Consider the following 24443-nt stretch of genomic DNA (forward strand, 5'->3'; position numbering starts at 1 on the left):
ACATCAAGGAGCTGTACCAAGTATACTTTCTCTGAGAGATGCTAGGGGGAAAGGGCTCCTCCAATATGTTGCCCTAGCCACCAGCACATACTTTTCTTAGCACTAGTGGGCTGTCCACAAGCCTGTCTCCTCCATTAGTACAAGAGCCACATAAGGGCAGGGAGAGGTCTGATAAAAGATTGTGTTCCTAGCATCTTGCACAATGCCTGGCAGATAGTATTATATATTTAATGAATGTTTGTAGCATCAATGAAGGAATGGGAGGGAGATAAGTTAATTCTGATTTTTTTTAAACTGGAGATTGAATCCAGAGCTTCACCATTCAGCTACATTCCCACCCCTTTTATTTATATATTTATAAATATATAAATATATAAATATATATATATATATATATATATATATATATATATATATATACGTTGTTCGGGACCTCACTAATTTGCCAAGTCTGGACTTCAACTTGTGATCCTTCTGCCTCAGCCTCCAGTGTTGCTGGGATCACAGGCATACTCCACTGGCATTAGTTCTGTACTTTATAAATCTAAACTGACATTACCCAAAGCAACATTTGGGACACTTGCTTCCACAAGTAGGCATAAGCTATTGGGAAGACTAGGGTAGATTACTTTGAATCAAGACTATTCTGTAGGGCTCGGGGTGTAGTTCAATGGTAGAGCACTTGCCTAGCATGCACCAGGCCCTGGGTTAGATCCTCAGCACCTGTCCACCCCCACAAAGACTGGCCTGTAAAATCCAAGATTGGAGATTTCTGTCGCTATGGGAGCCCAGAGTAAAGAGGGAAATCCTACTGCAAATATCTGCTGTGTACAAATCTTAAATAGTTTTCACATTCGTTTAATAAAATACCGAATTTCTTCCTTTCAATTAACTTATGAGATATATATTAGAAACGAAGAAACATGTATAAAAAGATTTAATAATACACCCGAGATTGAGTTGCTGATGGGCACAGAGTAAGAGATCAGATCTTGTGCTCAAAAGTCCACTCTTCTTGGGGGTAGGGCTGTGGCTCAGTGGTGGAGCGCTTGCCTGGCATGTGTGAGGCACTGGGTTTGAGTCTCAGCACCACATAAAAATAAATGAATAAAATAAAGGTTCATCAACATCTAAAATATTTAAAAAAAAAAAAGTCCACTCTTCTTTCACAGTTCTGAGGGGGTAAGATGGAGAAGGGAGAAGGAACCAGTCCTGGGAAAGGGTATCCTCTGCTGACCGATGGGATAACCCACGCCTACAAAGCTCTGGGTTGCAGCGTAAATTTGGAAGCCCAAGTTGCCTCCCGTCCTCCACCCTGACATAAGGGGAAGTTGGGGTAGTGGCCACTGAGCTCTCCAGCCCTTTGATCACTGCATCACTAGCAAGGATGTTTTGACGTGCTCCAGCTGACGTTGGTGTCTGGAGTGACAGATGCCCTGGCTGCTGGCGGCGGAGGGGGCGGATCCTGCTGCGGTCAAAACCTCTGCGGGATAGCACAATTACCAGAGCCGCCCCCCGTAGCCCTCGGCGATCTGCAGACACCCTGGACAGCGGACCGAGCCCCGCACGTGGGTCCGCAGGGTGGAAGGCGGGCACTGCCAGCGCGGACTACAAATCCCACAATGCTCGGGGCCGCGGCGGCGGGGAAGGAGCGGTGCCTCAGGTGTCTGCGACCTCGGCGCCTCCCGCCCGGAAGTGCCCGAGGGGCCGCGATGGAGCTGGTGGAGCCAGGCGGTGAGTCCTCGCGCCTTGGCCGCGCCCACCCCGCCGCCCCAGGTCCGGACCTGGCCGCCCTCGCCCCGCCCCGGGACCGGCAGTGCCCTCCTGCGGCTCGGGGGGCGGGAAGATGGGAGGGGTGATGGAGAGGTGGGGGTGGGGAGGGCGCAGTCTTGGGTTCCTGGACAGGATCTGGGGTCTGGCGGCCTCTGGGTTTGGAGAGGCTTCCCGCGGGGGCGCGGAATCGGGCTGCCGCGGGGTGGGGCTTGGGTGGACCAGGAGGGGACCTGCTGGGTGGGTGGTAGCGCGCGGAGACTCCAGATTGCCCAAGGGCGGAGTTTGACGTTTGGTGTGGGGGAAGCTTTGGGAAGGAGTCCCGTGCCGCGGGTGGGGTTTGGGTAAATGGTAAGGCGCGAGTTGCGGGGGTGGGGTGAGGTGGGTTTGAAGACCCTTTTTCAGCCCCTGGGAGAACTTAGTTACAGAGCATTAGATGAACTTTGGGGTGAAATAGGCAAAGGAGTAAACTTTGAGATGAAATGGACAAAAGAATAGGTAAGCTTTGGGGTGAAGTTGGTGGGGGTTAAGTTTAGGGGACTGGCTTTTTAGAAGGTCAAGGACCTTCCTGGAGATTGTGTTTCCATGAATTGAGCTAGAAGACCTAGAATTCAGGTTACAAAGTTAGGTCATGGAATTTGGTGATGGGAAGACATGGCAAATTTGGGGTGACTGGGATACAAAGCAGTCTGTACCAGCGTGGTTAAGGGAACAGAGAAATCAGGAATCAGGACTGTGGGAGAATTGTGGCAGGGTGAGGTCAGAGCCTGTTGAAGTTGGGAGGGCTCCTGGCCAGAGAGCCAGCCCCTCACCTGTTCTTTGTGCCCTCTCCAGCTCGGTAGCGCGGCAGGCAAGGCAGGTGCCATGGCCTTGATTGAAGGGGTGGGTGATGAGGTGACCGTCCTTTTTGCGGTGCTTGCCTGCCTTCTGGTGCTGGCCCTTGCCTGGGTCTCAACACACACCGCCGAGGGCTCCGATCCCCTGCCACAACCACCAGGGACTCCAGTGCCAGCACAACCCAGCGAAGCCATGGCAGCCACTGACAGCATCAGAGGAGAGGCTCCAGGGGCCGAGACTCCCAGCTTGAGACACAGAGGTCAAGCTGCACAGCCAGAGCCTGGAGTCACCGCAACACCACCACCCCCAGATTCCCCACAGGAGCCCCTAGTGCTACGGCTGAAATTCCTCAATGATTCGGAACAGGTGGCCAGAGCCTGGCCTCATGACACCATTGGTTCCTTAAAAAGGTAAGCAGGGAAAAGGATAGGAACAGAATGCTAAAGAATGGGGTGAGATAGACTGGGCCTCCCTCATTTTCAGTTTGAGGGAATGGAGCTCCCCAAAGTGTACACTGTGCTTGTTCCCCTGCAACAGACTGCCCCCCAGAGGCCACTGCCTGCGTGGTGTGTGGAGGGCAAGGGTGAGGAATGGGTGCCTTGCTCTGGGCAAAGGACTAGGATTGCCAGAGGCCTGCTCTCTTACCCAGGTCCCTCTCTCCTCAGGACCCAGTTTCCCGGCCGGGAACACCAGGTGCGACTCATCTACCAAGGCCAGCTGCTAGGAGACGACAGCCAGACACTGGGCAGCCTTCACCTCCCTCCCAACTGCGTTCTGCACTGCCATGTGTCAACGAGGGTCGGTTCCCCACATCCCCCCTGCCCACCGGGGTCAGAGCCAGGCCCCTCCGGGCTGGAAATCGGCAGCCTGCTGCTGCCCCTGCTGCTGCTGCTGCTGCTCCTGCTCTGGTACTGCCAGATCCAGTACCGGCCCTTCTTTCCCCTGACCGCCACCCTGGGCCTAGCCGGCTTCACCCTGCTCCTCAGTCTCCTGGCCTTTGCCATGTACCGCCCATAGTGCCTCCACGGGCTCTTGGTGGTGTAGCCAACCCTTCTGGACCTCACTCCCCACGGCGTGGTGAGAGCTGCTGTCTGCCCAGGCCAGCTTCTCCAGCCTGCCTCTTCCCACTTCCCTGGAGCCCAGCCCTGCGCCGCAGGGGACTCCGGGAACTGACAGAGGCCCGTCCCTGTGATCTCCATGGCTCTGGACCACCTTCTGGGGCTGCTGGCCCTCAGCCCTCACTGACAGTTGGCTCTTCAGGGTCAGGCACCTGCTGTCGTTGCCTTGGCCCCGGACAAAGCCGGGCCACTCCCCTGGGCCCGTCTTAGTGCTCTGCCTGAGGACCCAGCCATCCCTAGTCCCAGGAGCTCCTTAGACTGATTTGGGGACCTTCGGACCGTGGGAGGCTGGTGACAGGGAGCTGGGAGGGGCAGAGGCATTCTCTGGAACGTGGAGATTAAAACAGCTGTGAAGTTTTCACTCTGGTGTGTGTCTGTGTGGCGCTCGGGGGAAGGGCGGGGAGGCCTTGCCCCGGGAGAAAAGGAGAGAAGGACGGGCACCGACCCTGAGCCCTGTGCAACCTGCTCGGCCGGTAACAGACCCTTTTCCCTGTTCGGATGCGCCTGCTTCAGCTTTCGGCTCTGCAGCCCCGCCCCTCCGGCTGTGGCCCCGCCCAGCGCGCGCACTTCCCGGAAGCGGGGGGCGGTCCCGCGGCGCCGCGGCTCGCAGCGCCTGCCGGGAGCCACGTCTCCGCTGGCCGAGCGCTGCGCCGGGATTGGCGTGCCGGCTGCGGTTCTGGGGCTGCTGGGAAGATGGCGGACTCGGTGGGCCGCCGATGAGGAGGCCGCGGGGGGAGCCCGGCTCCCGGGCCCCGAGACCGACTGAGGGAGCGACCTGCGCGGGGCCCGGGGAGTCATGTAGGGTGGCGCCTGCGGGGTGGGCCGCGGGAGGGCGGCGGGAGCTGGCGTTAGCGGCGGTGGCCACGGTCTTCTGACGTCCCCGGGCCGGGGCGGGTGTGTGGGCCCCCCGCATCGCGGACTCCTCGCCTTCGCAAAGCTGCGCACTCTTCCCCGCGCGCACCCTGCGACTTGGGGCGCTGTGTTCTCTTTTCATGGGTGAGGAGACTTAGGCAGAGGCGAAGCCGCTTGTCCAAGGTCACGCAGCTGGTAAGTGGGAGCGCCCAGCATGGGACCCAGCACCGTCCTGCTGCGGAGCCCGCGTTCCGCCCTCCATGCCGCCGCCGCCGCCTCCTGCGGGAGGGGGAGGTGGTCGGGAGGACGCATCGCCGGGCCGTCCGGGCTCCAGGCTGGGCGCGACCACTAACCCGTGAATGACCTCGGGCTTAACTTAACCTCTTCGTCGCTCTGGCCCTTGGTTTCTCCACCTGTGAAATGAGGTAATGCCAGCCCTGCGACTCCTCATCGGCCAGTACGGAGCATCAGAGGAGATAGTGCATGTGGAATTGCTTTGTGAATTGCGCTGCGCTGAGCACACTGAAGGATTAGGATTGCTGTTTCAAGGAATGAAAAGGGAGAGAGGGCAGGGTGGAGAACAGGACCAGAGCAGTCACAGAGGGTTGCTCTGACCCCAGGCCCCTCTGGATGGGGAGTGAGGTAAGGAGAAGACTTGAGTCCTTTGCCGCTTTGGAGGAAACCTCACCCCCTTTTCTGGGCCACCCTTCAGGGTCTCCATCACCCAACTCCATGCTTCGAGTCCTGCTCTCTGCTCAGGCCTCCCCTGCTCGGCTATCTGGCCTGCTGCTGATCCCGCCAGTACAGCCCTGCTGTTTGGGGCCCAGCAAGTGGGGGGACCGGCCTCTTGGAGGAGGCCCCCGAGCAGGCCATGTGCAAGGACTGCAGCGGCTTCTGGAACAGGCGAAGAGTCCTGGGGAGCTGCTGCGCTGGCTGGGCCAGAACCCCACCAAGGTGCGCGCCCACCACTACCCTGTGGCACTTCGTCGTCTGGGCCAGCTCTTGGGGTCTCAGCCTCGGCCCCCTCCTGTGGAGCAGGCCACACTGCAGGACTTGAGTCAGCTCATCATCCGAAACTGCCCCTCCTTTGACATTCATACCATCCACGTGTGTCTGCACCTTGCAGTCTTACTTGGTGAGGAGGGCGTCTGGGGGTGTGGGTGTTAGGGAAGGTTAGAGGGAAAGAACAGTACACAGGTCATGCTTTTGCCCAGGAGTAGCACGTACCCAGGTACACTTGCTGCTGCCCCTCCTGTATCCACCACAGACGTCACAGGTTGGACAGCGTTCATTCCAGCTTCACAGGGTACCACCTCACCTTCCTTCTACAGTGTTCTCAGAAGCCACTGCAGCTCTTGGCAGGAGTTGAGGGCCTTTTTGCCACCTTTGTATAAGGCGTTCCCCACAGACTGCTCTGATGTGTGTCCACCTGAAACTTTGCATTTCTCCAGTGTTTTCACATAAACTTGAGTATATCTTCCCGCTCAGGAAATGGAGAGGAGAGAGGTCAGGACTCACCCTATGATTAGAAAATCACAGCACAGCTCTCTCATCAGGACGTCCTTTGCCCCTCTCCCTCTCAGGCTTTCCATCAGATGGGCCTCTGGTGTGTGCCCTGGAGCAGGAGCGAAGGTTCCGCCTCCCTCCAAAGCCACCTCCCCCTCTGCATCCTGTCCTCCATGGTGGGCAAAGGCTAGAAGCTGCTCTGAGCTGCCCCCGTTTCCTGCGCTATCCAAGGCAGCATCTGATCAGCAGCCTGGCAGGTGCTGGAGGGTGGAAGGCAAATGGAGGGCAGGGGCTGAGGAGGACACGGGGGACTAAGTTGTCTGGGCTGGCGGTCTCGCCTGCCGCAGGTCAGGGCCCAGCATGATGTAAGGGGCTGTTCTTCACAGAGGCAAGGCCAGAGGAACTGACTCCTCATGTGATGGTGCTTCTGGCCCAGCACCTTGCTCGGCATCGGTTGCGGGAGCCCCAGCTTCTGGAAGCCATTGCCCACTTCCTGGTGGTCCAGGAAGCCCAGCTCAGCAGCAAGGTGGGCTTGCCTCCCACCCTCCCATGCTCCTCTGTGAGTCATCCTCAGTGATCTGGTCAAGCCCAGCCTCCTGTCCACCCTGACTAACCTTTTGCTCTGGCAGAAGCACTCCAGCTAGGTTGCTCTGCTCCATGCCCTGGGGTGTGTACCTCTGCGCTCTGGCTCGACCAGCCCCCGTAACAACTCTGCAGTTTCCCAAAGCACTCTTAGCACACCCTAGTTCCATGCCTGCTCTTCCAAGTCTGCTGGCCAGGCACCACAGGATGTCCCTTCTACTTGTCACATTGGTTCAAAGACACTACTTATACTGTTGAACTTGTGTAAATGCTGGGGTAGAGAGCCATTATGCCTTGACAGTGACATTACAGGGTTACAGGCTAGGCCATTCCTGCCTGACCCTCAGCCTGCGGGATGAGTCCCACAGTGGCACTTCCTGCCAGCTGACAAGCTGCTCTTCTCCACAGGTGGTACAGAAGCTGGTCCTGCCCTTTGGGCGGCTGAACTACCTGCCCCTGGAGCAGCAGTTTATGCCCTGTCTTGAGAGGATCCTGGCTCGGGAGGCAGGGGTGGCACCCCTGGCCACAGTCAACATCTTGATGTCACTGTGCCAGTTACAATGCCTGCCCTTCAGAGCCCTGCACTTTGTCTTCTCCCCGGGTTTTATCAACCACATCAGTGGTATGCACAAAGGATGGCTGGAGGGGCCTGAGAGCCAGAGGGCAGGGGAGCACCCAGGGATCACTGGTCTACCCAGGGTGCCCCAGTCCCCACCTCCCCACAGGCACCCCTCACGCTCTGATTGTGCGACGCTACCTCTCCCTGCTTGACACGGCTGTGGAGCTGGAGCTCCCAGGATATCGGGGCCCCCGCCTCCCCCTAAGGCAGCAAGTGCCCATCTTTCCGCAGCCACTCATCACCGACCGTGCCCGCTGCAAGTACAGGTGGGCAGACAACCTGGGTGGGGCAAGGGGAGGGACAACCAGAGGGCACAGAACAGCCAGAGGGACCATGGACCACCTGTACCAGTACCACTGTACCTGTACCAGTGTGCTTAGCAGTCCTAGAGGGGAAAAATGGGCCCTGAGGCAGTGAAGGGGTTTGTCTTGGCGACAGACTGGGATGAGACCTTGGGGCCTGTCTTCTACCAGTGTCCTTTCCCCTCAGTCACAAGGACATAGTAGCTGAGGGGTTACGCCAGCTGCTGGGGGAGGAGAAATACCGCCAGGACTTGACTGTGCCTCCCGGCTACTGCACAGGTGAGCTCTGGGAGTGGGCGAGGAGGCAGCCCCCAAGAGGGAGCTAGGCTCAGGCCCTGGCTCTCTTCCCTGTAGACTTCCTGCTGTGTGTCAGCAGCTCTGGTGCTGTGCTTCCTGTGAGGACCCAAGACCCCTTCCTACCTTACCCACCAAGGTCCTGCCCACAGGGCCAGGCTGCCTCTAATCCCACGATCCCAGACCCTGCCCAAAGGTAAGAAAGGGTGGGGGAATCTTGGCCCCTTGGCCAAGAGCACCCCTAAACCATGTCCACTCCTCTCTAGGGTGGTGCTGATGCTGCGTGAACGCTGGCATTTCTGCCGCGATGGCAGGGTGCTGCTGGGCTCCCGCGCCCTGAGGGAGCGGCACCTGGGCCTAATGGGCTACCAGCTCCTGCCGGTGAGAGACCCCACCCTGCCCCATCCTCATCCTCATCCCCGCCAAGCAGGTAACCCAGTATCCTCTCCCCACAGCTGCCCTTCGAGGAACTGGAGTCACAGAGAGGCCTACCCCAGCTCAAGAGCTACCTTAGGCAGAAGCTCCAGGCCTTAGGCCTCCGCTGGGGGCCTGAAGGGGGGTGAGGGGGTGCACATGGGGCTCAGGATGGCCCCCCTATGGGGGGTGGACAATTTGCACTTTGGCTCCCTATGTTTTGATTTTTCATTAAAGTCCCTTTCCTTCCCCATTGTGAGTCTCATTTCTGTGACAGGGATTGGGTACCCCAATCCCTTCCACCTCCACTAGACAGACACACAGACAAGACCAGGGCTAGGTGGAGGCCGAAGCACTTTACTGCGGGGGTGGGGAGAAGGGGACTTTAAATTATTCACTTAAATAAAAACTGGGAGGGGGAGGGGGAACCCATCCCACCAGCCCGTTCCCTCTGTCCGTCAGTCAGCCCCTGGGCAGCAGCTACACAGGCATGGGCATCTCGTTGTACTCATCCACACCCTCGCGCTCGTCAAACACTGGCTCTGCCTCGTTAGCGTCCAGCTGTGGGGGAAGAGAAGGGTGGGCCTTTCCAGAACCAGAGGAGGGAGGGGTGGGAGGGCGGGAGCAGGGGTCCTTACGCATTTCATCTCTCGCTCGGTGAAGATGCGGGTGAGCACCACCATGCGCAGTGGCACCGTGAGGATGAGGATGAAGGGGAAGGCCAGGGAGGCGGCTGTGGACATGACGGCCCAGAGCAGGGCCAGGCAGAGCAGCTGCAGGGCTGTGAACAGGTGCATTCGCAGGGTCCGAACCTGGTCGGGAAGAGACAGAGTGGGCCCAGGCTTCTCCCCCAAGCAACACATCCAGAGAACAGCCAGAATGACGCTCCTGTTCCTCTTGGGATGGAAGTAGCTCAGGCACTTCCAGAGACTGCTCTGTACAGATGGTGAACGGGGGCTTGCTAAAGTGGGGAGAAGCAGCTGACTCAAGGAGACCAAGATGGGGCAGAGCTCTGGGATCCTTCCAGGCGAGGACTCACCTTCTTGACGTAGGTGACGTCTGGGTGGTGTTTGGGTGGCATGAGCAGCAGGTGCAACCGTTCATAGAACTGGATCCCATTAAGAGAAGTGACTCCCATGTACAGGAAAATTCCAAAGAGCACAGCTAGGGGGATCTGCCGTAGCAGATCCCCGATAACCATGGAAAGGCCTAGGGAAGAGGAGAAACAACTAGCCCCAAGGTTCCTTCCCCAGTGGCCTTGGGTATCCACAAGGAAGCAGGAATATATGGGGGGGCATACCCACAAGCAGAGCCACCAGCAGCCCTGTCACCCGCTGTTCCTTGACCTCCTGAATCTTGGGCTTGTCGCCAGGTGCCACAGCCTTGCTCATGACGGTGAGTGCATTGGCATGAGTGACGGAGCGGACAGTGGCAGCAGCCAACCAGGGCAGGCCAAAGAGGGCACAGATGCCGCCCATGGCTACGATGAGCAGCAGGTCCAGGTGGAAGCCAGAGCCCTTCTGCAGCATCCGCTCCTTCTTGGAGATGATCAGCCTGGGGAGGGGGAGGCACTGCTGAGGCCTGCCACACCTGGTGTGGCCAGCACGCCCCAGCCAGTCCCTGCTTATGGAACCCGGTAGTCCCTGTCCATTCCGTCAGGACTAGAATTCCATCACAGAGTTCAGTCTGGCCCTCAGCCCTCATCCTGTAGGAGAGCTCCCAGCAAGCCTTAGCCTGCACTCCATCCTCACCCCGGCCAACTTCAGGTTTTGTTTTGGAGTGTTTGCAGTGCTGGGGATGGAATCCAGGGCCTTGAACTTGCTAGACAAGCACTGTACCACTGAGCTACATCCCCAGCCCCTCGATGACATTTTCTGCTGCCTATAAAATAAAACTTCAGCCATCAGGGCATTCAGGGTCCCCCAAAGTCCTTGGGCTCTTTGGCTCAACACAGCAGCAGTTCCCATGTGTGTTCCCAAGTCTGGCTGAGGACTCTGGCCTCTTGACAGCCCCAGGACCCTCAGCTAGGACCACACACGTGGTGATCTGCGTCTCCATGAAGATGAGGATGAAGACCAGGATGGCAGGCAGCAGGCTGGCAATCATCATCCACACAGGGAAGGGGCTCTTCTCCCCCAGGGGGTTGATGACCCAGCCCCGCTTTTCTGGGGCTGTCACTGAGAATCCACTGGGCACACTCAGCTTCTGCAGGGCAGAGACAGTGTGGAGTCATGGGCAGGGTGGACATGGAGGGCACACTTGGGGAAAGGCTTGGTATTTGCCCAGCTTACGGACAGGCTCTGGCTGGGGCCTGGAGTACAATACCCAGAACCCCAGGTGGTGGAAACAGCACCTTGCCATCACCTGTACGATGCCTTACCTGGGTGTAGGTGTCCTCAATACTGTAATCCACGAGCACCATGATGAGAATCGCGATGGGCACCCCAAAGTCCCCAATCACCCGCCGGATCTGAGGGTAAACACTGTGCTCAGAGACCTGCTGTCCCACTCAGACCCTCGCTTCCTAGCAACACCCCATCCCATACCCAGCTCTCCACAGCCTGCAAGCCCACGCACCCGGCCGGGGAAGAACCGGCTATTCTTGAATTTGCGCAGGAAGAAGGCGATGAAGAAGGTGCCAGCCATGAGCACCAGTGACAGCAGGGCTGTGTTGGGCTGGCCCCGGGGTCTCCCTTGCCCAGACTGCCCAGGCAAGCTCCCATTGCTTGGTCCCAGCGTGGCTGTTGCTCTGGCCCAGGTTGTGTTGTCGCCACTGTCTGCCTCTGAGCTATTGGAGACTGAACAGCCATGGAGGGGATGCTCCTGGAAGATCTGGGGAGAGGGGAGGGTCACAGAGGATTCCATTAGCTAAACTGGGGATGAAACTCTCGGGCTTGGCTGAAAACTAGAAGGCTGGCACTGGCTCACCTTGTTGGATTAAAAAAACAAACCAGAGGACCATCTGGGAGCAGGGGGAAGGACAAGCCTGAGCTCACGAGCTCCATGGACTGCAAGTCCAGGGAACTCCTGGGACCACCCTGGCCTCCAGTCCAGAAGACGCAAGAGATAAGAGGCCCTGGTACGCCCTCCTGCCCTGAAGCCCTGCTGTCCCGGCCCTGCTTCTGATCAGGGCCTGCCTACCTTGATCAGCTTGTAGAAGGTCTCGTAGATGAAAATGAGGGAGATGAGGAAGGCAAAGATCTCCTGGGTGAAGCGGGACACAAAGCGGACCAGGAAGCTCCCCTCCAGGGCCACCATGAGCAGGGCCAAGAGCACCAGCCAGAAGCCAATCCACACACGGCCCACCAGGTACTCCAGCTGGTTGCTACTACAGAACTAGGCAGGAGAGGTGGGAAGTCATCAGACCCTGAACTCTGGGGGCAATGGGGGAGATGCTGGGAAGAGAAGGGGCAACTGCAGCAAGGCGGGAAGAGCACTCACCGAGAAGAAGGCTTCCTCAAAGACCAGCAGAGGCCCCGAGAAGCCAATCACCAACAATGGCTGAGCCCCCAACAGACAGAAGATCACACCCTGGAGCGCTGTGGACATGATCAGCTCTGACACGCCTATCAGATCCTGCGTCTTCTCTCCTGGGGGTGCAAGAACCAGCTCAGCTCAGCAGCCAGGCTGTGTACCCTGCCCCTCCGAGCTCCTCCTTACCCAGCAGTCCCCCGAAGGTGATGGCAGGAGACAGAGCAGCAAAGTAGATGAAGATGACAGCAGCCAGACACTGGGGGTCAAGCGCATCTCGGAAGTCACTCAGGTAGTGGGGATAGCGACGCCGCACGTCACGGATCAGCCCCCCGAAAGGCCGGCCCGTCCGACGAAGGGGATCGTCTTCAGCTGCACCAGCCACCTCCACCATCTGCAGGAGTGCTGCAACCCAGGCTGATGTCAGGCAGCTGCCCACCGACCAGGACCTCCTCCACGCACACGGTCCACCCACCTGCAGAAGCCTGCAACCCCGGCCTCCGCTGAAGTTGGGGGGGCCCTCCTGCCCACCCAACCCCACCTCAAGGCAACCCCTTCTGGCGCGGGCCTGCACGCCCGTACCCTTGTCTTGGGCAGACTTGGGCTCCAGCCCAGACCCCAGGGGCAGCAGCCGGCCCTGCTCCTCCCGCTTCTTGAGCATCTGGCGCTGGAAGTGGGCAACAGAACGCAGCAGCTCCTCGCCCTGCACTTCCGAGGGGGGCAGCACCACGCTGCAGTCCAGGAAGGCGTTGATGGCAGTCAGCAGGTCGTCCCGTTCATCTGCCAGGTAGGCTGCCTCGTGGAATTGCTGCCAGAGCAGGATGGGAGTCAGGGAGGGCACCAGAGGGGGACCATGGCGTGAGCCCAGAAGGGCAAGGAGCTGACCTTGTCAGACATGAGGGTGGAGATGGAGCGGCCGATCTCATGGTAGTCCATGTTGGCGCTGCTGGGGCCCAGCAGCAGGAAGAGGAAGCGCACGGGCACGGGCACCTCCAACACTGCATCCAGCTCAACAGCCTCGCGCAGCCGCACGAAGGCCATGGTGGGGCGGGAGAGGAACTCCACGCAGCCTAGTGGGATGGGGCCATCGTGAGCAAGGACACGGCGGGCCCGCCCAGCTCCAGCCCCTGCGGAGACCAGCACCCAGCCCTCAGACTGGCCCCACGTACCCACGAGGACCACTGTGGCCTCAGCGTTCTCGGGGATCTTCTCCAGCAGCTTTAGCTCGTGCTTAGACTTAGAGCGCGTGATGCCGGCCGGTGGGGCTGGAGGTGGCAGCTCGCGCTGGGGGGACGGAGAATGGAGCTCAGGCCAGCCAGCCTGCTTGCTCCACGAGTTCCGTCAGGGCTCGCTCACAGTCAGGCCACCAGCCCCAGGCAGGGTCTGCTCCCACTTCTCACCTCTCGCTCCACCTCCAGCCGGGTCTCAGGAACACCACCAATGAGAGGCTCAGTGACGTGGGGGTCACTCTCAGGTCCCTGGGCATGGTGATGCCCTAACAGGGAGCCCAAGGAGCCCGCTGAGATGTTGCGGGGGAAGGAGAAGTCCTTCTCATCACTCGGGTGGCTGGCAGGGCAGAGAGCAGTGAGTGTAAGGAGGAACAATAGCAGGGATGGAAAGGGATGGGCAGGGTGCAGTAGTATCCACCGTCCCCACAGGGCCATACCTGTGTTTCAACAGAAGGGCCCGCAGCACGTTGGCTCTGTCCTCAGCCTTGATCTGGTCGGAGATGACCATCTGCTCCACTACCTGGTGGGCCACTCCAGGCAGGGTCTGCTGGTCCAGATCCAAAAGCACAGCCCCTGGAATAAAGATGACAGGAGGATTCCTCACTGCAGAGTAAGAAACAACAATGGGAAATGGAATGGGAGGGATAGCTGGGGACAGACAGGCCTAACTTGAAAGGTGTGGTCCAACCTACAAACTGAGGATCAAGGCTCGAGTCCCAGCTCTGCCTCTGAAGTCTGTACCACTTCGCCTCTCTGACCCATTTCTCCCCACCCACATCACCTTCCAGAACTGCAGTGAGGCCGAGAGAGTTCATGGAAACTCAGTTATCACACCCCCTCCAGGAATCACCCAGCTCCCTGCCTAGACCACTCACTCGGGCTGACCTCAGTTCTTCCTTAGTGACCCATATGCTGTTCCTCTAGGGTCCGAGCTCTACCCTCTAGATCAGGACACAGCTGGTCTGTGGCCTTGTCCAGGCAGTCCTCAAGCCACCTGAAGACCTTCCTCCACCCCAGGCTTCCTGGCTTCCACAAGCCCAATGGTTGCTCACTAGGAAGCTCTCCCTCTCTGCACACCCTTTCATATAGAAAGTTCTTTCAAAAGTTACCAGGTCTTTATCTGGCAAGGTCAACTTTCAGGAACAAAGAACTAAAGAATACATAGAACCAAAGCAGATTACAAAGCCTAATGATAAAACTCATGCAGCCAGCACAATGGCTCACGCCTATGATACCAGCAACTCGGGAGGCTGAGGCAGGAGGATCATAAGTTCAAGGCCAGCCTCAGCAACTTAGTGAGACCCTTTCTCAAAATAAAAATAAAATAAAAAGAGCTAGGGATATAGCTCAGTGGTAAAGCACCCCTGGGGCTGGGCACAGTGGCATAGGCCTCTAATGGTAGCAACTCAGGAAACTGAAGCAGGAGAATCACAAGTTCAAGGCCAGCCTCAGCAACATAGCAGGGCCCTAAGCAACTTAGTAAGACTCTGTCTCAAAAATAAAAAAGGGCTGGGGATGTGGCTCAGTGGCAAAGTGCCCCTAGGTTCAGTCCACAGTGTGGAAAAAAAAAAAAAAAAATACTCTGGTCCTTTACTCAAAGTGCTCAAAGCCTTACTCTTAGTTTGGGAACGATTTTAACAGCATGTCTCTGGGCCTCAGCTACTTAGAATAAGAACCACTAGGGTGATTACCAGCTGGAAAAGAGGAACAAGCAGCCACAGGGCTCGAGAGTCCGGGGGGGTAATTATTTAGTGAAGTTTATCCAGCCCCACAGGTTAGATCATATTCCCCAGGTTTTCTATGATGCAAAGAAGCCATGCCAGGAATATCAGGAAGCACTCCATCAAAATGGTTTAAAGACATTTTAGCACCCGAAACATAACAGATTCAGGAACAGGGATCTAGGAACAGGGAGTATCCTCCAGCAAGGATGGGCAGGGAGGCAGGCAGGGTGGGTACCATGGGCCAGAGTCCGGCGGAGCTCCAGGAGGCTGCGAAAGGACAGTGAGGCTACGTGGGGCTTCCCCCAGCGCTCAGTCTCCTCCTCCACGTCCTCCTCGAATTTGATCCAGCGGGCTGTTTCCCGCCACTGAGGCTCCTGGTTTTTGTCCAGTAGCAACTCATTCAACTCCACAAACACCTTGAGGCAAGATGAGAGGGTGCAGCGTAAGGGGTGGGCTCAGGCAAAGCCTGCATCAGGAAGAGCAAATGGCCCTGGGGCGCAGTGGATGGCACATAGGCACACGAGTCCCACACGAGGCCTGGGAACCTGGAACATGTGACTACTCAATTTGAGACTGGTTTCCCCTTGTCTTGTAGACAAGGCAACAATACCCACTTCCTCCAAGGGCTGTTATAAGGATTAAAGAGCAAGCCTGTAGGAGGTAAGTATACTCCAGGACACAGTGCCTGGCAGGGTCACCACCTAGGAAAACAACAGGGTTCTGTAAGATTCCCTTTGTACGTAGCCAGGACTGGCAAAACCAATTGCAAATAACAGAGCATGGTCACCTCTGCAGGAACACTGCTGGGTGGGGGCAGGAGGAACCAGCGGAGGGTGGAAACAGTTTCTAGTAAGGCAGTGGCCATCTGGGAGCTACAGGTGCACCACGTCCCTCAGCTGGACGCTCAGTACTGGTGCAATTTACTGCAGGGCTATTATACCTCAATAAAACAGCTTTAAAAAAAAAAAAAAAAAAAAAAACTAAGGCAGAGTTCAGGACCAGAGCCCTGAAGTCTGAGATGGGCAGTGTCATTAAGTAACCAGGTGACCTTGGCCAAGTCACAGACCCTGATTTATGGCCGATACCACCTGTGCTACCATCCTCACAGGCAGCTGGGAGGAGCAAATGAGCGGAGACAAGTGGGTTTTGGAAATGAAGCGCAGTGCCACGCCACCCCTCCAGCCCAAAGGGTCTGTGTTCCAAGCAGAATAAGGCATCTCCCTGACTCCTCACTGCCACCTGCCAGCAAATGGCCACAACTTGCACACCAGCAGGGTCTCAGGCATGAATTAAAATTGTGAGACACAGATTAAGGAGTCTCTGATGCGTATCACTCCACAACGGCCAAGTCCACCAACTCCAAGACCCGTCCCCACAGGCAGCACCTCCGTGCTCAAGACTCCTGGTCCGCGTGGTAGGGGAGCGGGGAAGAGGGAGCAGAGAACTGTACCTCGTGGGGCTTGTGTGGGGCCCGGGGTCGGGCCCGAGGCGTGGGGCCAGGCTCCCGCCCTTCCCGCACGCTCTGCACGGACCCTTTGGCACTCTTCCGTACCAAGTGCCGCCGCACCCCAGGAACATCCTCAAACCGGTGACCTGGGGACGAGCAGAGGACCAAGGTCAGGTTCCCTCTTGATCTCGCTCCTTTTCCTACCAGCGAGGGGCTCGGCCCAGGCCCCAGCACTCACTCTTCATGAGGTCAAGGTCAGCTGTGGCTAGCGTCTGGGCCTCACTCTCATCGGTGGGGACCCGGGGCAGCAGTGCTTGCTCGGCCCCAGTCATACTCCCAATGCGCCTTCTCTCCTGAAGGTTGTAGCTGCGGTGCCCAGGCTGAGCTTTGGTCAGGGGGCGCCCAGAGGCACCCCCATCGTCACCCCCAGCTGTGCCACTGGCTACTGGCACCACCTCCTCCACCAGTGTTCTGCAAACAGAGTAGCCATGAACCTGAGAGGCGGCCTCCACCCATGCAGGGGAGCCTAGGAAGGGACTGGAAGGACCTCAGCAACTCCGAGTTCCCGCTCTTGGGGGTCACCAGAAGGCCAATCTGCACACGAACTCCTCTTCAGCAGAATGGGGCTGAGGCCAGCCTCACATGGTGCTGGGGGAGGTGAGACCTTGGGAAAGTACTAGCACAGGGTGTGGTTCCTAACAGGTGCTTGTGAACCTCTCTTCATGTCAGTTAGCATTTCTTCCTTGCCCCTCTGCCCTGAGCACAACCCGGGATTCAAGAGGTTCACAGGGTCCCCGTTTCTGATCGAAGAGAAAAAAGCATGTGAAAACAGCTTTGGAACTGCAGCCAGCTCCTCCGTGCTATGAGGAGGGTCTGTGCCTCCCCTCAGACTCCAGTTTCTGCCCCGCTACCTACTCTCTGCCCCAGTCCCTGCCATGTGCTCTCCTCCTCTCTCCTCTCATGAAGGGCCTCCATGGCTCCAAGCCTCCTGGGACCAGAGCCAGCCACTGCCCATCATGGCTTGTGCCCTGTCTCTGCCACGGTCCTGCCCACTTCTCCCTTCCTCTCCCTAATGCCAGGCTTTCCTGCCATCGCCAGCTCTGCCTGCCAGCCTGCCTCCCAGTGTGGCTACTCCCCAGAGGAGGCACCGTGCCCTTCGCTTCCCGCAGCCCAGTCCTTCACATTGCCTGGCGCCCAGAAAAACAGGTCTGAGATATCTGAGATAGTCATGACCTTGTTCGAGGTCATTTCCCCCAGGAAGCCTTCCCAAGCTAGTGTCCCCAAACTCTTATCACCCACTGGTACCGATGCTCTGCCCAATCAGGATACTGGATGCAGTGACAATATTCCAGCTCCATTTCATTTGACATCTGGTTTCCAACTGGATGAACTGACATCTCCCCAGGAATGAGGAGGGAGAGTCTCCTATTCCTCTTGAACCCTGTGGGTCCTAGCAGATGCTGGAATGTCACAGTCTACTCCTCAAGGCAGTGCCTGGGTGGGGACGGCAAGGGTGGCTGAGACTGCTAAACCACACTTAGGACCTTAACTAACTCCTCTCTGTAGTCCCCCTTGCTAGGTCCTGTTAGGCTGGGTTGACAGACAAGAAACCAGGGCTCAGAGAGTTTACTAAGGGGCAGGTCTGGGATCTGAACACCAGTCTGGTGACTCCAAGTCTGGTGAAACCCAGTCTGGTGTCCTACTTTGGGACAGTGCTGACCAGGGTGCACTTACCCAGTCTGGGCCCCTTTGGTGGCTCGGGGACCTGCCTCCTGGTGTGGCAGCTGTGCAGGGGGCGATGGACTGGTCCTCTCTACCTTCCGGTCAGCACCTTCATCCTCTTGGAGAAAGAACTGCAACAGGGACCCGCATAGGCATGTGAGGCCGGGTCAGGCCCTGCACCACCCCGAGAGGTTGTGGCCGCAGCTCACCTGCACAGAGGAGGGTGTGGAGGCAGGGGACGGCTGAGAGAGCACCCGGGCCCCCTCCGCCTCACTGGCCTCCTCCTCGTCTTCTTCCCCCTCTTCGATGGTGGGGGTTTCCCCAGTTGGGGAGGCTCCAGGGCGCCTTCGAGGCTTCCGTCCGGGGCCCTGGGGAGTCTTGCGGCGGCGGGCATCAGGAGGCAGGTGAGTGGAGAGTGGATGGTGGATGTGGTGGGAGGACTGGCGGTGGTCTGAAAGGAGGAGGGAGGGGTTTGGCTGAGAGCAGGCACAGCATCCCTCCCTCTATCCTGCCCCCAACTGTAGCTCTTCCCACTGGGACCCTAGCTCCTTCTCTGCGGGACAGTCACGTCCTCTCCCCAGCCCCTCCTCTGCCTGTTTCCTTACACTCAAAGTCTTCCTCTCCATAGCTGCGGCCTGGCTCCTCCCCTCCCCTGGACCCAGCCTCCTGGAGGATCTCTTCAAACCGCTCAACTCCCAGGGTGCGGTGAAGTTCATCTTCCTCCTGTTCTGGGAACCCAGGTGTCCCAGGACCCACACTCTCTGGTTCAGGCTGTAAGGAAGAGGGGTATAGAGAACACGCAGGGGATCACCAGGAATCACACCCCCAAACCCTGCCCTATTCAGTGCCAGAGAGTCAGAATCCCCCAGTAGCCGTGCCCTCCAATGCCAGGGACCCACTTCCCCCCAGCAGCCTGTCCCCTGGGCTCCCAGCTGAATGGGCCTGGTCTGCAGTTAGACCCAGGGCAGGCAGGAGGGCCCACTCTGGAAATCTCAGCACTCCTGTGTCCCCTCTGCAACGGGAAGGTGGGGTATGCAAACCCGGCAGTTTAGTGATTAAAAAGTGAAAAAACTCCTTTTGGCCCCTGGAGGACAACTGCTGAGCCCCAAAAGTAACTTTTGGGGGCATCCAAGCTAACTGACCTGGAGTAATTCTGAGTCAAACAAACCCAGCCATGCCTCCACAGGAATACGTGCGCTTTGCCTGGTCAGGGGGCCCCCATACGCTGCAGCAAGCACCCTAACCCAATCGGCTAGCCCCGCCCCTCACCTCCCCCCCCAACCTGAGTCATCCTGCGGGAGCGCGGCAGCAGCTGTAGCAGCAGCAGCAGCAGCAGAAGACAGCAGCAGCAGAGCCAGCACCGGGCAGGGACTGCGGCGCTTCTGAGAGCTCAGCCTAGCTAAGCGTCTAGCTAAGCGGCCTGCTGCTTGGCCCAGCAGCCTTGGTCCAGCCCCCCACCCACCCCCTGCCGGTCTCAGCTCCAGGCGCCCTGGCCACCAAATATTTGCTCAAGTTTCTGGACCTGAAGGGCATCAGAACCTCCAAGGGCGGGGGTATGCAGCCCCCTCCATGGCAGTGCCAGTGGCTAGAGAAGGGAAAAGCAGGGAAGAGGGCGGGAAGGCCAGGAAGGGCGGGTCTTGGGGAGATATGCGGGGTGGAGGGGCGGGCAACAGGAGCAGCTTCCACTGGATAGAAGATGCGAGGGTCAGAGGGCTGGCGTCTCCCGTCTGTGCGAAGGGCTCTCTCAACCGGCTGACCCAAGCACTCGGTCCCCACTCCCACCAGAAGCAGCCTGGCAGGAAGAAGCGGGCAGGAGCAGAGGGAGCGCGGAACTGGGAGGGGGGGGGCGCGGGCGGCTCGTGGACCCCTCGCACCTGAGGTCGCAAGAGGAAGTCCATGGCCGGCAGGGGTGAACCTGGGAAGGAGGGGGAGGACACCTGCCCGCGCCCCTTCCAGTCACGTGCCCCGCCGGGCCAAAGTGACCAATAACCGGGCTGAATGTGGCACTGAGGTTAATCATTAGACTCCTTAGGAAAATCAGGAGGGGGCCATGTGGGGCGGTGGCCACGTGGGGGGACAGGAGGGGCGGGTCAGCTAGGCACGTGGGTCCAGGGGCGGGGCAAATCGCATCCAGAAGCTCAGCCCAGAACCACTGCATGCGTGTGTCCTGACCTACACATTAAGGTGGGGTCGTTGGGGATCCCCTGGGTGAGACCTAGGGTCCTCAAAGTTCCTGTCCAGCTGCAGTTAAACTACTACCTGGGTCTTCAGAAACAGCCTCAACTCCATCCCCAGGAACGGGAGCCACCTTACCTCCCCCCCCCAAAAAACAAGGTGCAAGGTCAGGATTTGGATGGCAGCGTCTCTCTCCCATCGACCACAGGCTCCTTTCCCCAGCTTCTGCATACACATGCCACCCCCACCCAGCTGGTCCCTGGGCCTGAGCACCTGTGGCCTAGGGGCCAGCTGACTGAGCAGTACTCACCACTGTGTGGAAAGAATCTGCGCCCGAGGCGGGGCGCCGAGGGCCGCTGCTCATGGCCAAAACTTAGCCCTTTTCACTGTCGCTGCGGCTTTCAGGGCAACAAGGTGGAGGCATAACCTGGGTGGGGGAGAGGACCAGTCACCATCCAAGAGCAGAGCAGGCCAGGCCCGCAGGGCATCCAGCCCCGGGGAGCAAAGGAGCCCCAGTCGCTTGCCACACAGGTCTCTTTCCTGCTCAGGATCTTCCTAGACTACGAGGGCCTCAGAGTGGCCCTTAGAGGCAGCAAGAGCAAAGAGGAGAGTTATTTATAGGAAAAAAGAGAAGAACAAAGAGAGAGAGGGAGGAGAAGACTAAGACGCAAAAGAGGGCCACGAAGGGCCTGGAGACAGCCAAGAGGAGAGTGGAGGGGGAGAGGCTGCGGAAAATGAGGGAGGAAGGAGTCAAGGCCCAGCCCTGTAGAGGAGGCGACAGAGATCAGGGAGGGTGTGATAAAGAACGGAGGAAAATCGGGAGTGAAGGGCCAGACAGAAACAGGAACCCAGCCGGAGGTGGCCGGGAGGTGGGCCTGAGACCAGAGAGGGGTGTGGTATTGAATGAGACACCCGCGGAGCAGAGAGTTGTGGAGGAGGGGGCACTTCGACCCAGACAGAAAGGAGAGGGAGAGAGAGGACGCTGGGCAGAGCCCAAGACTGCAAGCAGGGGGTCTCTAAGTAGGGAGGGGTGCCCCCTCCTCAAGGCAGGCTGGGCAGGGAGGCAGGCCTGCCCCCTCTGTGAGGGCAGGCAGGAGAAGCAAGTTCCTGGGGTGAAGGGCAGGAGCCCAGCTCCACTCGCACTCGGTGGGAGGGAGGAAGGGGACAACGGTGGGCTCCAACTGGGCAGTTTTATAATGGGGAGGGGCACGTGACGACAGCAAAGGGGTAGGCACAGAAATTCCCGATGTCCTGCTCCTGAGGGGCAGTTCCCATCCCTCCCCTCTTTAGTCAGGGGCCAGGAAAATCTGAGTAGCTGGGCTGCTACCCTCCTGATGGTGACTGTAGGGGAGGCCAAGGGAACATTGTGTTGGGGGTAGGAGGTTAGAAAAGGGAAACTGTAGGGAGAGAACCCAACCAATGCAAATTGGGGTACCCATTCCCAGTGAGGGCAGCACTCAAGGCTCTGTGAAGGCAACAATATGAAGTCCCCCAACTCCGGGCTACCTTGGGAATAAGACAGGTCGGCACTGGGTCAAAGAATAATGGTCTGGGGGGTGGTCAGCCCAGGGTGGGGAGCCTGGGCCACACATTCCTGGCAGGCACTCCAACTCAGCTGACTGCTCTCTCCACCTCCCCCTCAGCAGGCCTTCAGCCAGGACCCGCCAGTGTGGGGGAGAGGTGCCCTGGGAGGGGTGTGGGGAGAACCCGTCCCCTGCACCTGCAGGTGCTCACTGCCATCTCCAGGCTGTGCCCTCAGAGTGCTCTTCCATCACCCCCTCCTCCCTCTACCATGCCCCCCACCCCTCCCCCCCTCCCCGTCCCAGAACACAAAGCAGCTTCTGTCCAGAGCATCGGTGCCTATAATCCGGGTGGGGGCACATTCCGGGACCAGCCCTGACCGGCCCAGAGGATTAGCATCTCTCCCCCTGCCCAAGGGATTATCACCCTGGACCCCCACTTGGGCATTAACTACTCCCCAAAAGAACTGGTACATTCCACAGCTCTTTGCCGTGGGACCGGTGGGGGAGAGGAGGGAGGATAAAGTGGACCCCAGATACCAGGCAGTGCTACCCTCACAAGCAGCACAGAGCTCCCCACCCAGACAAGGTGGACCCCCAGGAGTCAGGTCCAACTCCAGGCTCATTTTTCCCACCCCCACCCAGCTGCTCCCTCTTCTGCCTGACCCCTTGTCCTGACCTGACCCGCCACCCCGCCTTTCCCGACTCCGCCTCCCAACTCCTAGATCAGGCCCCAGGCCCTAGGCAAGCCCCAGGACTGGACTGAAAGAGACTGTAGGGAAGTCGCAGGGGAGAGGGGTGGTCTGGAGCCGGCCCAGGAGTGGGAGAGCCTGTGGTGGCGCCTCCCTGAGACTACCCCCTCCTGGTGGCAGGGGGCGCGGCACTCTGGCTGTAGGAAACTCTAAGAAGCAGACCCCGGAATCGTAGCTTCCGACCAGCACTCCCCTCTTCTCCTCATCCCTCTCCCCAAAATCTGCTTCCCCGCGCCCCAGTCTCCGCCCTTTCCTCCACTTCCACTCCCTCCCCGCCCGCGTACCGAGTTCCCCCCTCTCCTTCCCCCTCCCTTCCTCCCTCCGCTGCCCCGGCCCTTCCCCGCCACCACCTCTCCATTTACCCGCTTGCTCAGGATTTCGTGCCCCGGGGGTCTCGGGGTCTCTCCAAGTCCTCCGGCGCCCTCTCGCGCTCCCGACGACTTCCCCGAGCCCACCCCGGGGCGCGCCCCCGCCGCTCCCAACTTCTCCCAACTCAACTTTCCCCCGCGCCGCGGGCAGTCCAGCCCCCAACGTGCGCGCCCCCCGGCGCGCCGTGCGCGGCCCCGGCGCGGCGAGCCAAGAAGCAGCCGGGGCAGAGACCCGCAGCGGGGGCGCGCTTCCAGGCACCGGCCGGCACCCGGATCCCCGCGTGTGAAAGCCACTCGCGCCGTCCCCTCGGCCAGGCCGCGCGAAGTGCGGCCCCGGGCTTCCCCCCACAGGCGCCCCGGGAACGCCATCTCTTGCCTCTGTTACAGCACCTCTGGTCGGAAAGGAGCCCGCCTTACGCTGGGGACCCAGAGTGCACAAGAATGGCCAGGAAATTCTGGGCGGAGGAAGTTGAAATATGCATGCATGCATGGGGTTAAGAATCTCTTGCGCCGCCCCGGCTCCAGTAGTCCACCCCCCCAGGCATGGGGTGGCAGGCGGGTGAGAAGTGATAGCCTTGGAAGTTGGCTGCCCATTACCCTGAGCTGACCTAGGACGGGGCGGCTTGTTGGGGATTCCCCACTTCCGTTTGTTCTACCTCCACACTCAGTGGAGATCTATTCATTGTTGTCGCCTATCTTTTAAAAACCTTTATGTGTAATCTTGCTTTTCCAACTAAATCATAAATTCTTTCAGATAAGGAATACACTTTTTGCTCCCTTAGCCTGCCACGTGGGTGAATCACAGCATTGTTTATGCAAAAGCACTCAGATATAAATAGGTTAATTAACAAAGGTTAGCGCCAACTCTGGTTCCAACGCTGAGCAGTGTTATTTGGGGCCGTTTTCGCCCAGTTCACAGCCCTCAAGAATGCAATCAGAGACAATTAGAGAGCAGTGCAAGAAAATCTATAATCAACTCCTTTAAGGGATGAGGTAAAGGCTGGCTGCAAGTGTAGCATCTGTCTGTGGTCTTGTCTGTTGAGAGGGTAACCAACCTGCCAGCCCTCGTGGGCCACACCCTAGCTGACTCCAGTGGGCCCTGCTCTGGAGACAAGGATCTGAGGGACTCGCAGACTCCAGCCAGCTTGCCTCGACATGTTAGAACGGAGCTGCTGGAATTCGGTGGGCTCCGGGACGATAAAGCCGGACCAGCAGAAAGAAGAATCTCTGGCGCGTGCGTCTCTCCACTCAACTCCATCCTCAAATGGGGCACACCTGCCTTTCTACCCAGCCCTGTGGTCAGCTGGTTCCCGTGAGGTCATCAGTAGCAAAACGTAGCTCAGAGCCATTCCCCACTCAATCCTGGGGTCACTAGATAGCCTGAGAAGAGGTAGAAATTCGTGCTGAGGTTGTCAAGAGGTCTTTGGGAACTCAATATCACCAATCCTGTCAAAGTCAGGCCACTACGGCCCGGGATCTAGGCCACTAAACCCTAAAGCCCGAACAGAAAGCATCCCGCCCCGCCCCACCCCACCCCCAACCCCTCGGCATTCTGGAACGTGTAGTCCCTGAGCAGCCTTTTCCAAGAGAGCTGTGAGCACAGAAAAGGAATAACAAGAGCGGGGCACACTGGGAACCGAGGCGGCACGGCGGGGACGCCCGGAAAGCGGACACGCGATGCTTCCTGGGACTTGAAGTCCAGCATTTGCCTCCGCGGTAGAACCGGGGCCCCGGGAGTAGA

The 24443-nt window shown here is 58.7% G+C and overlaps 3 protein-coding genes across 10 annotated transcripts; 2 read left to right on the forward strand and 1 right to left on the reverse strand.

Annotated features, from left to right (window-relative positions):
• Positions 1 to 1591: 1591 nt before the first annotated feature.
• Positions 1592 to 4080, forward strand: Tmub1 (transmembrane and ubiquitin like domain containing 1). 2 transcript variants are annotated; one of them, XM_047561647.1, is made up of 3 exons: positions 1592 to 1734; positions 2605 to 3017; positions 3273 to 4080. In XM_047561647.1, exons 2-3 carry the CDS (start codon positions 2635 to 2637, stop codon positions 3622 to 3624), a joined length of 735 nt encoding a protein of 244 aa, XP_047417603.1. In that variant the 5' UTR covers positions 1592 to 1734; positions 2605 to 2634; the 3' UTR covers positions 3625 to 4080. The 2 variants fall into 2 exon arrangements, with proteins under 2 accessions (XP_047417603.1, XP_047417604.1); XM_047561648.1 differs by lacking the exon at positions 1592 to 1734 and adding an exon at positions 2121 to 2268.
• Positions 4081 to 4352: 272 nt separating this feature from the next.
• Positions 4353 to 8548, forward strand: Fastk (Fas activated serine/threonine kinase). 4 transcript variants are annotated; one of them, XM_047561128.1, is made up of 10 exons: positions 4353 to 4523; positions 5290 to 5712; positions 6161 to 6340; positions 6470 to 6642; positions 7074 to 7287; positions 7391 to 7550; positions 7774 to 7865; positions 7941 to 8076; positions 8147 to 8261; positions 8336 to 8548. In XM_047561128.1, the coding sequence occupies exons 1-10, from the start codon at positions 4442 to 4444 to the stop codon at positions 8441 to 8443; spliced, it is 1683 nt and encodes a 560-aa protein (XP_047417084.1). In that variant the 5' UTR covers positions 4353 to 4441; the 3' UTR covers positions 8444 to 8548. The 4 variants fall into 4 exon arrangements, with proteins under 4 accessions (XP_047417084.1, XP_047417085.1, XP_047417087.1 ...); XM_047561129.1 differs by having other exon boundaries at positions 4355 to 4523; positions 6470 to 6609; XM_047561131.1 differs by having other exon boundaries at positions 4385 to 4523; positions 5290 to 5531.
• Positions 8549 to 8631: 83 nt separating this feature from the next.
• Slc4a2 (solute carrier family 4 member 2) lies at positions 8632 to 24128 on the reverse strand. Of its 4 annotated transcripts, none has more exons than XM_047562050.1 (23): positions 23758 to 24128; positions 20373 to 20489; positions 18493 to 18658; positions 18097 to 18338; positions 17900 to 18018; positions 16404 to 16636; positions 16169 to 16311; positions 14954 to 15134; positions 13432 to 13567; positions 13166 to 13331; positions 12935 to 13085; positions 12651 to 12835; positions 12348 to 12573; positions 11955 to 12170; positions 11736 to 11884; positions 11436 to 11630; positions 10872 to 11126; positions 10675 to 10764; positions 10333 to 10499; positions 9595 to 9848; positions 9334 to 9503; positions 8933 to 9106; positions 8632 to 8855 (listed from the first exon to the last, which is right to left on the reverse strand). In XM_047562050.1, exons 2-23 carry the CDS (start codon positions 20424 to 20426, stop codon positions 8775 to 8777), a joined length of 3753 nt encoding a protein of 1250 aa, XP_047418006.1. In that variant the 5' UTR covers positions 20427 to 20489; positions 23758 to 24128; the 3' UTR covers positions 8632 to 8774. The 4 variants fall into 4 exon arrangements, with proteins under 4 accessions (XP_047418006.1, XP_047418007.1, XP_047418009.1 ...); XM_047562051.1 differs by lacking the exon at positions 23758 to 24128 and adding an exon at positions 23079 to 23137; XM_047562053.1 differs by lacking the exon at positions 23758 to 24128 and adding an exon at positions 22697 to 22854 and having other exon boundaries at positions 12935 to 13049.
• Between the last annotated feature and the right edge of the window lie 315 nt (positions 24129 to 24443).

This window comes from Sciurus carolinensis, chromosome 8 (assembly GCF_902686445.1).
Source record: "Sciurus carolinensis chromosome 8, mSciCar1.2, whole genome shotgun sequence".
NCBI classification, from domain to species: Eukaryota; Metazoa; Chordata; class Mammalia; order Rodentia; family Sciuridae; genus Sciurus; species Sciurus carolinensis.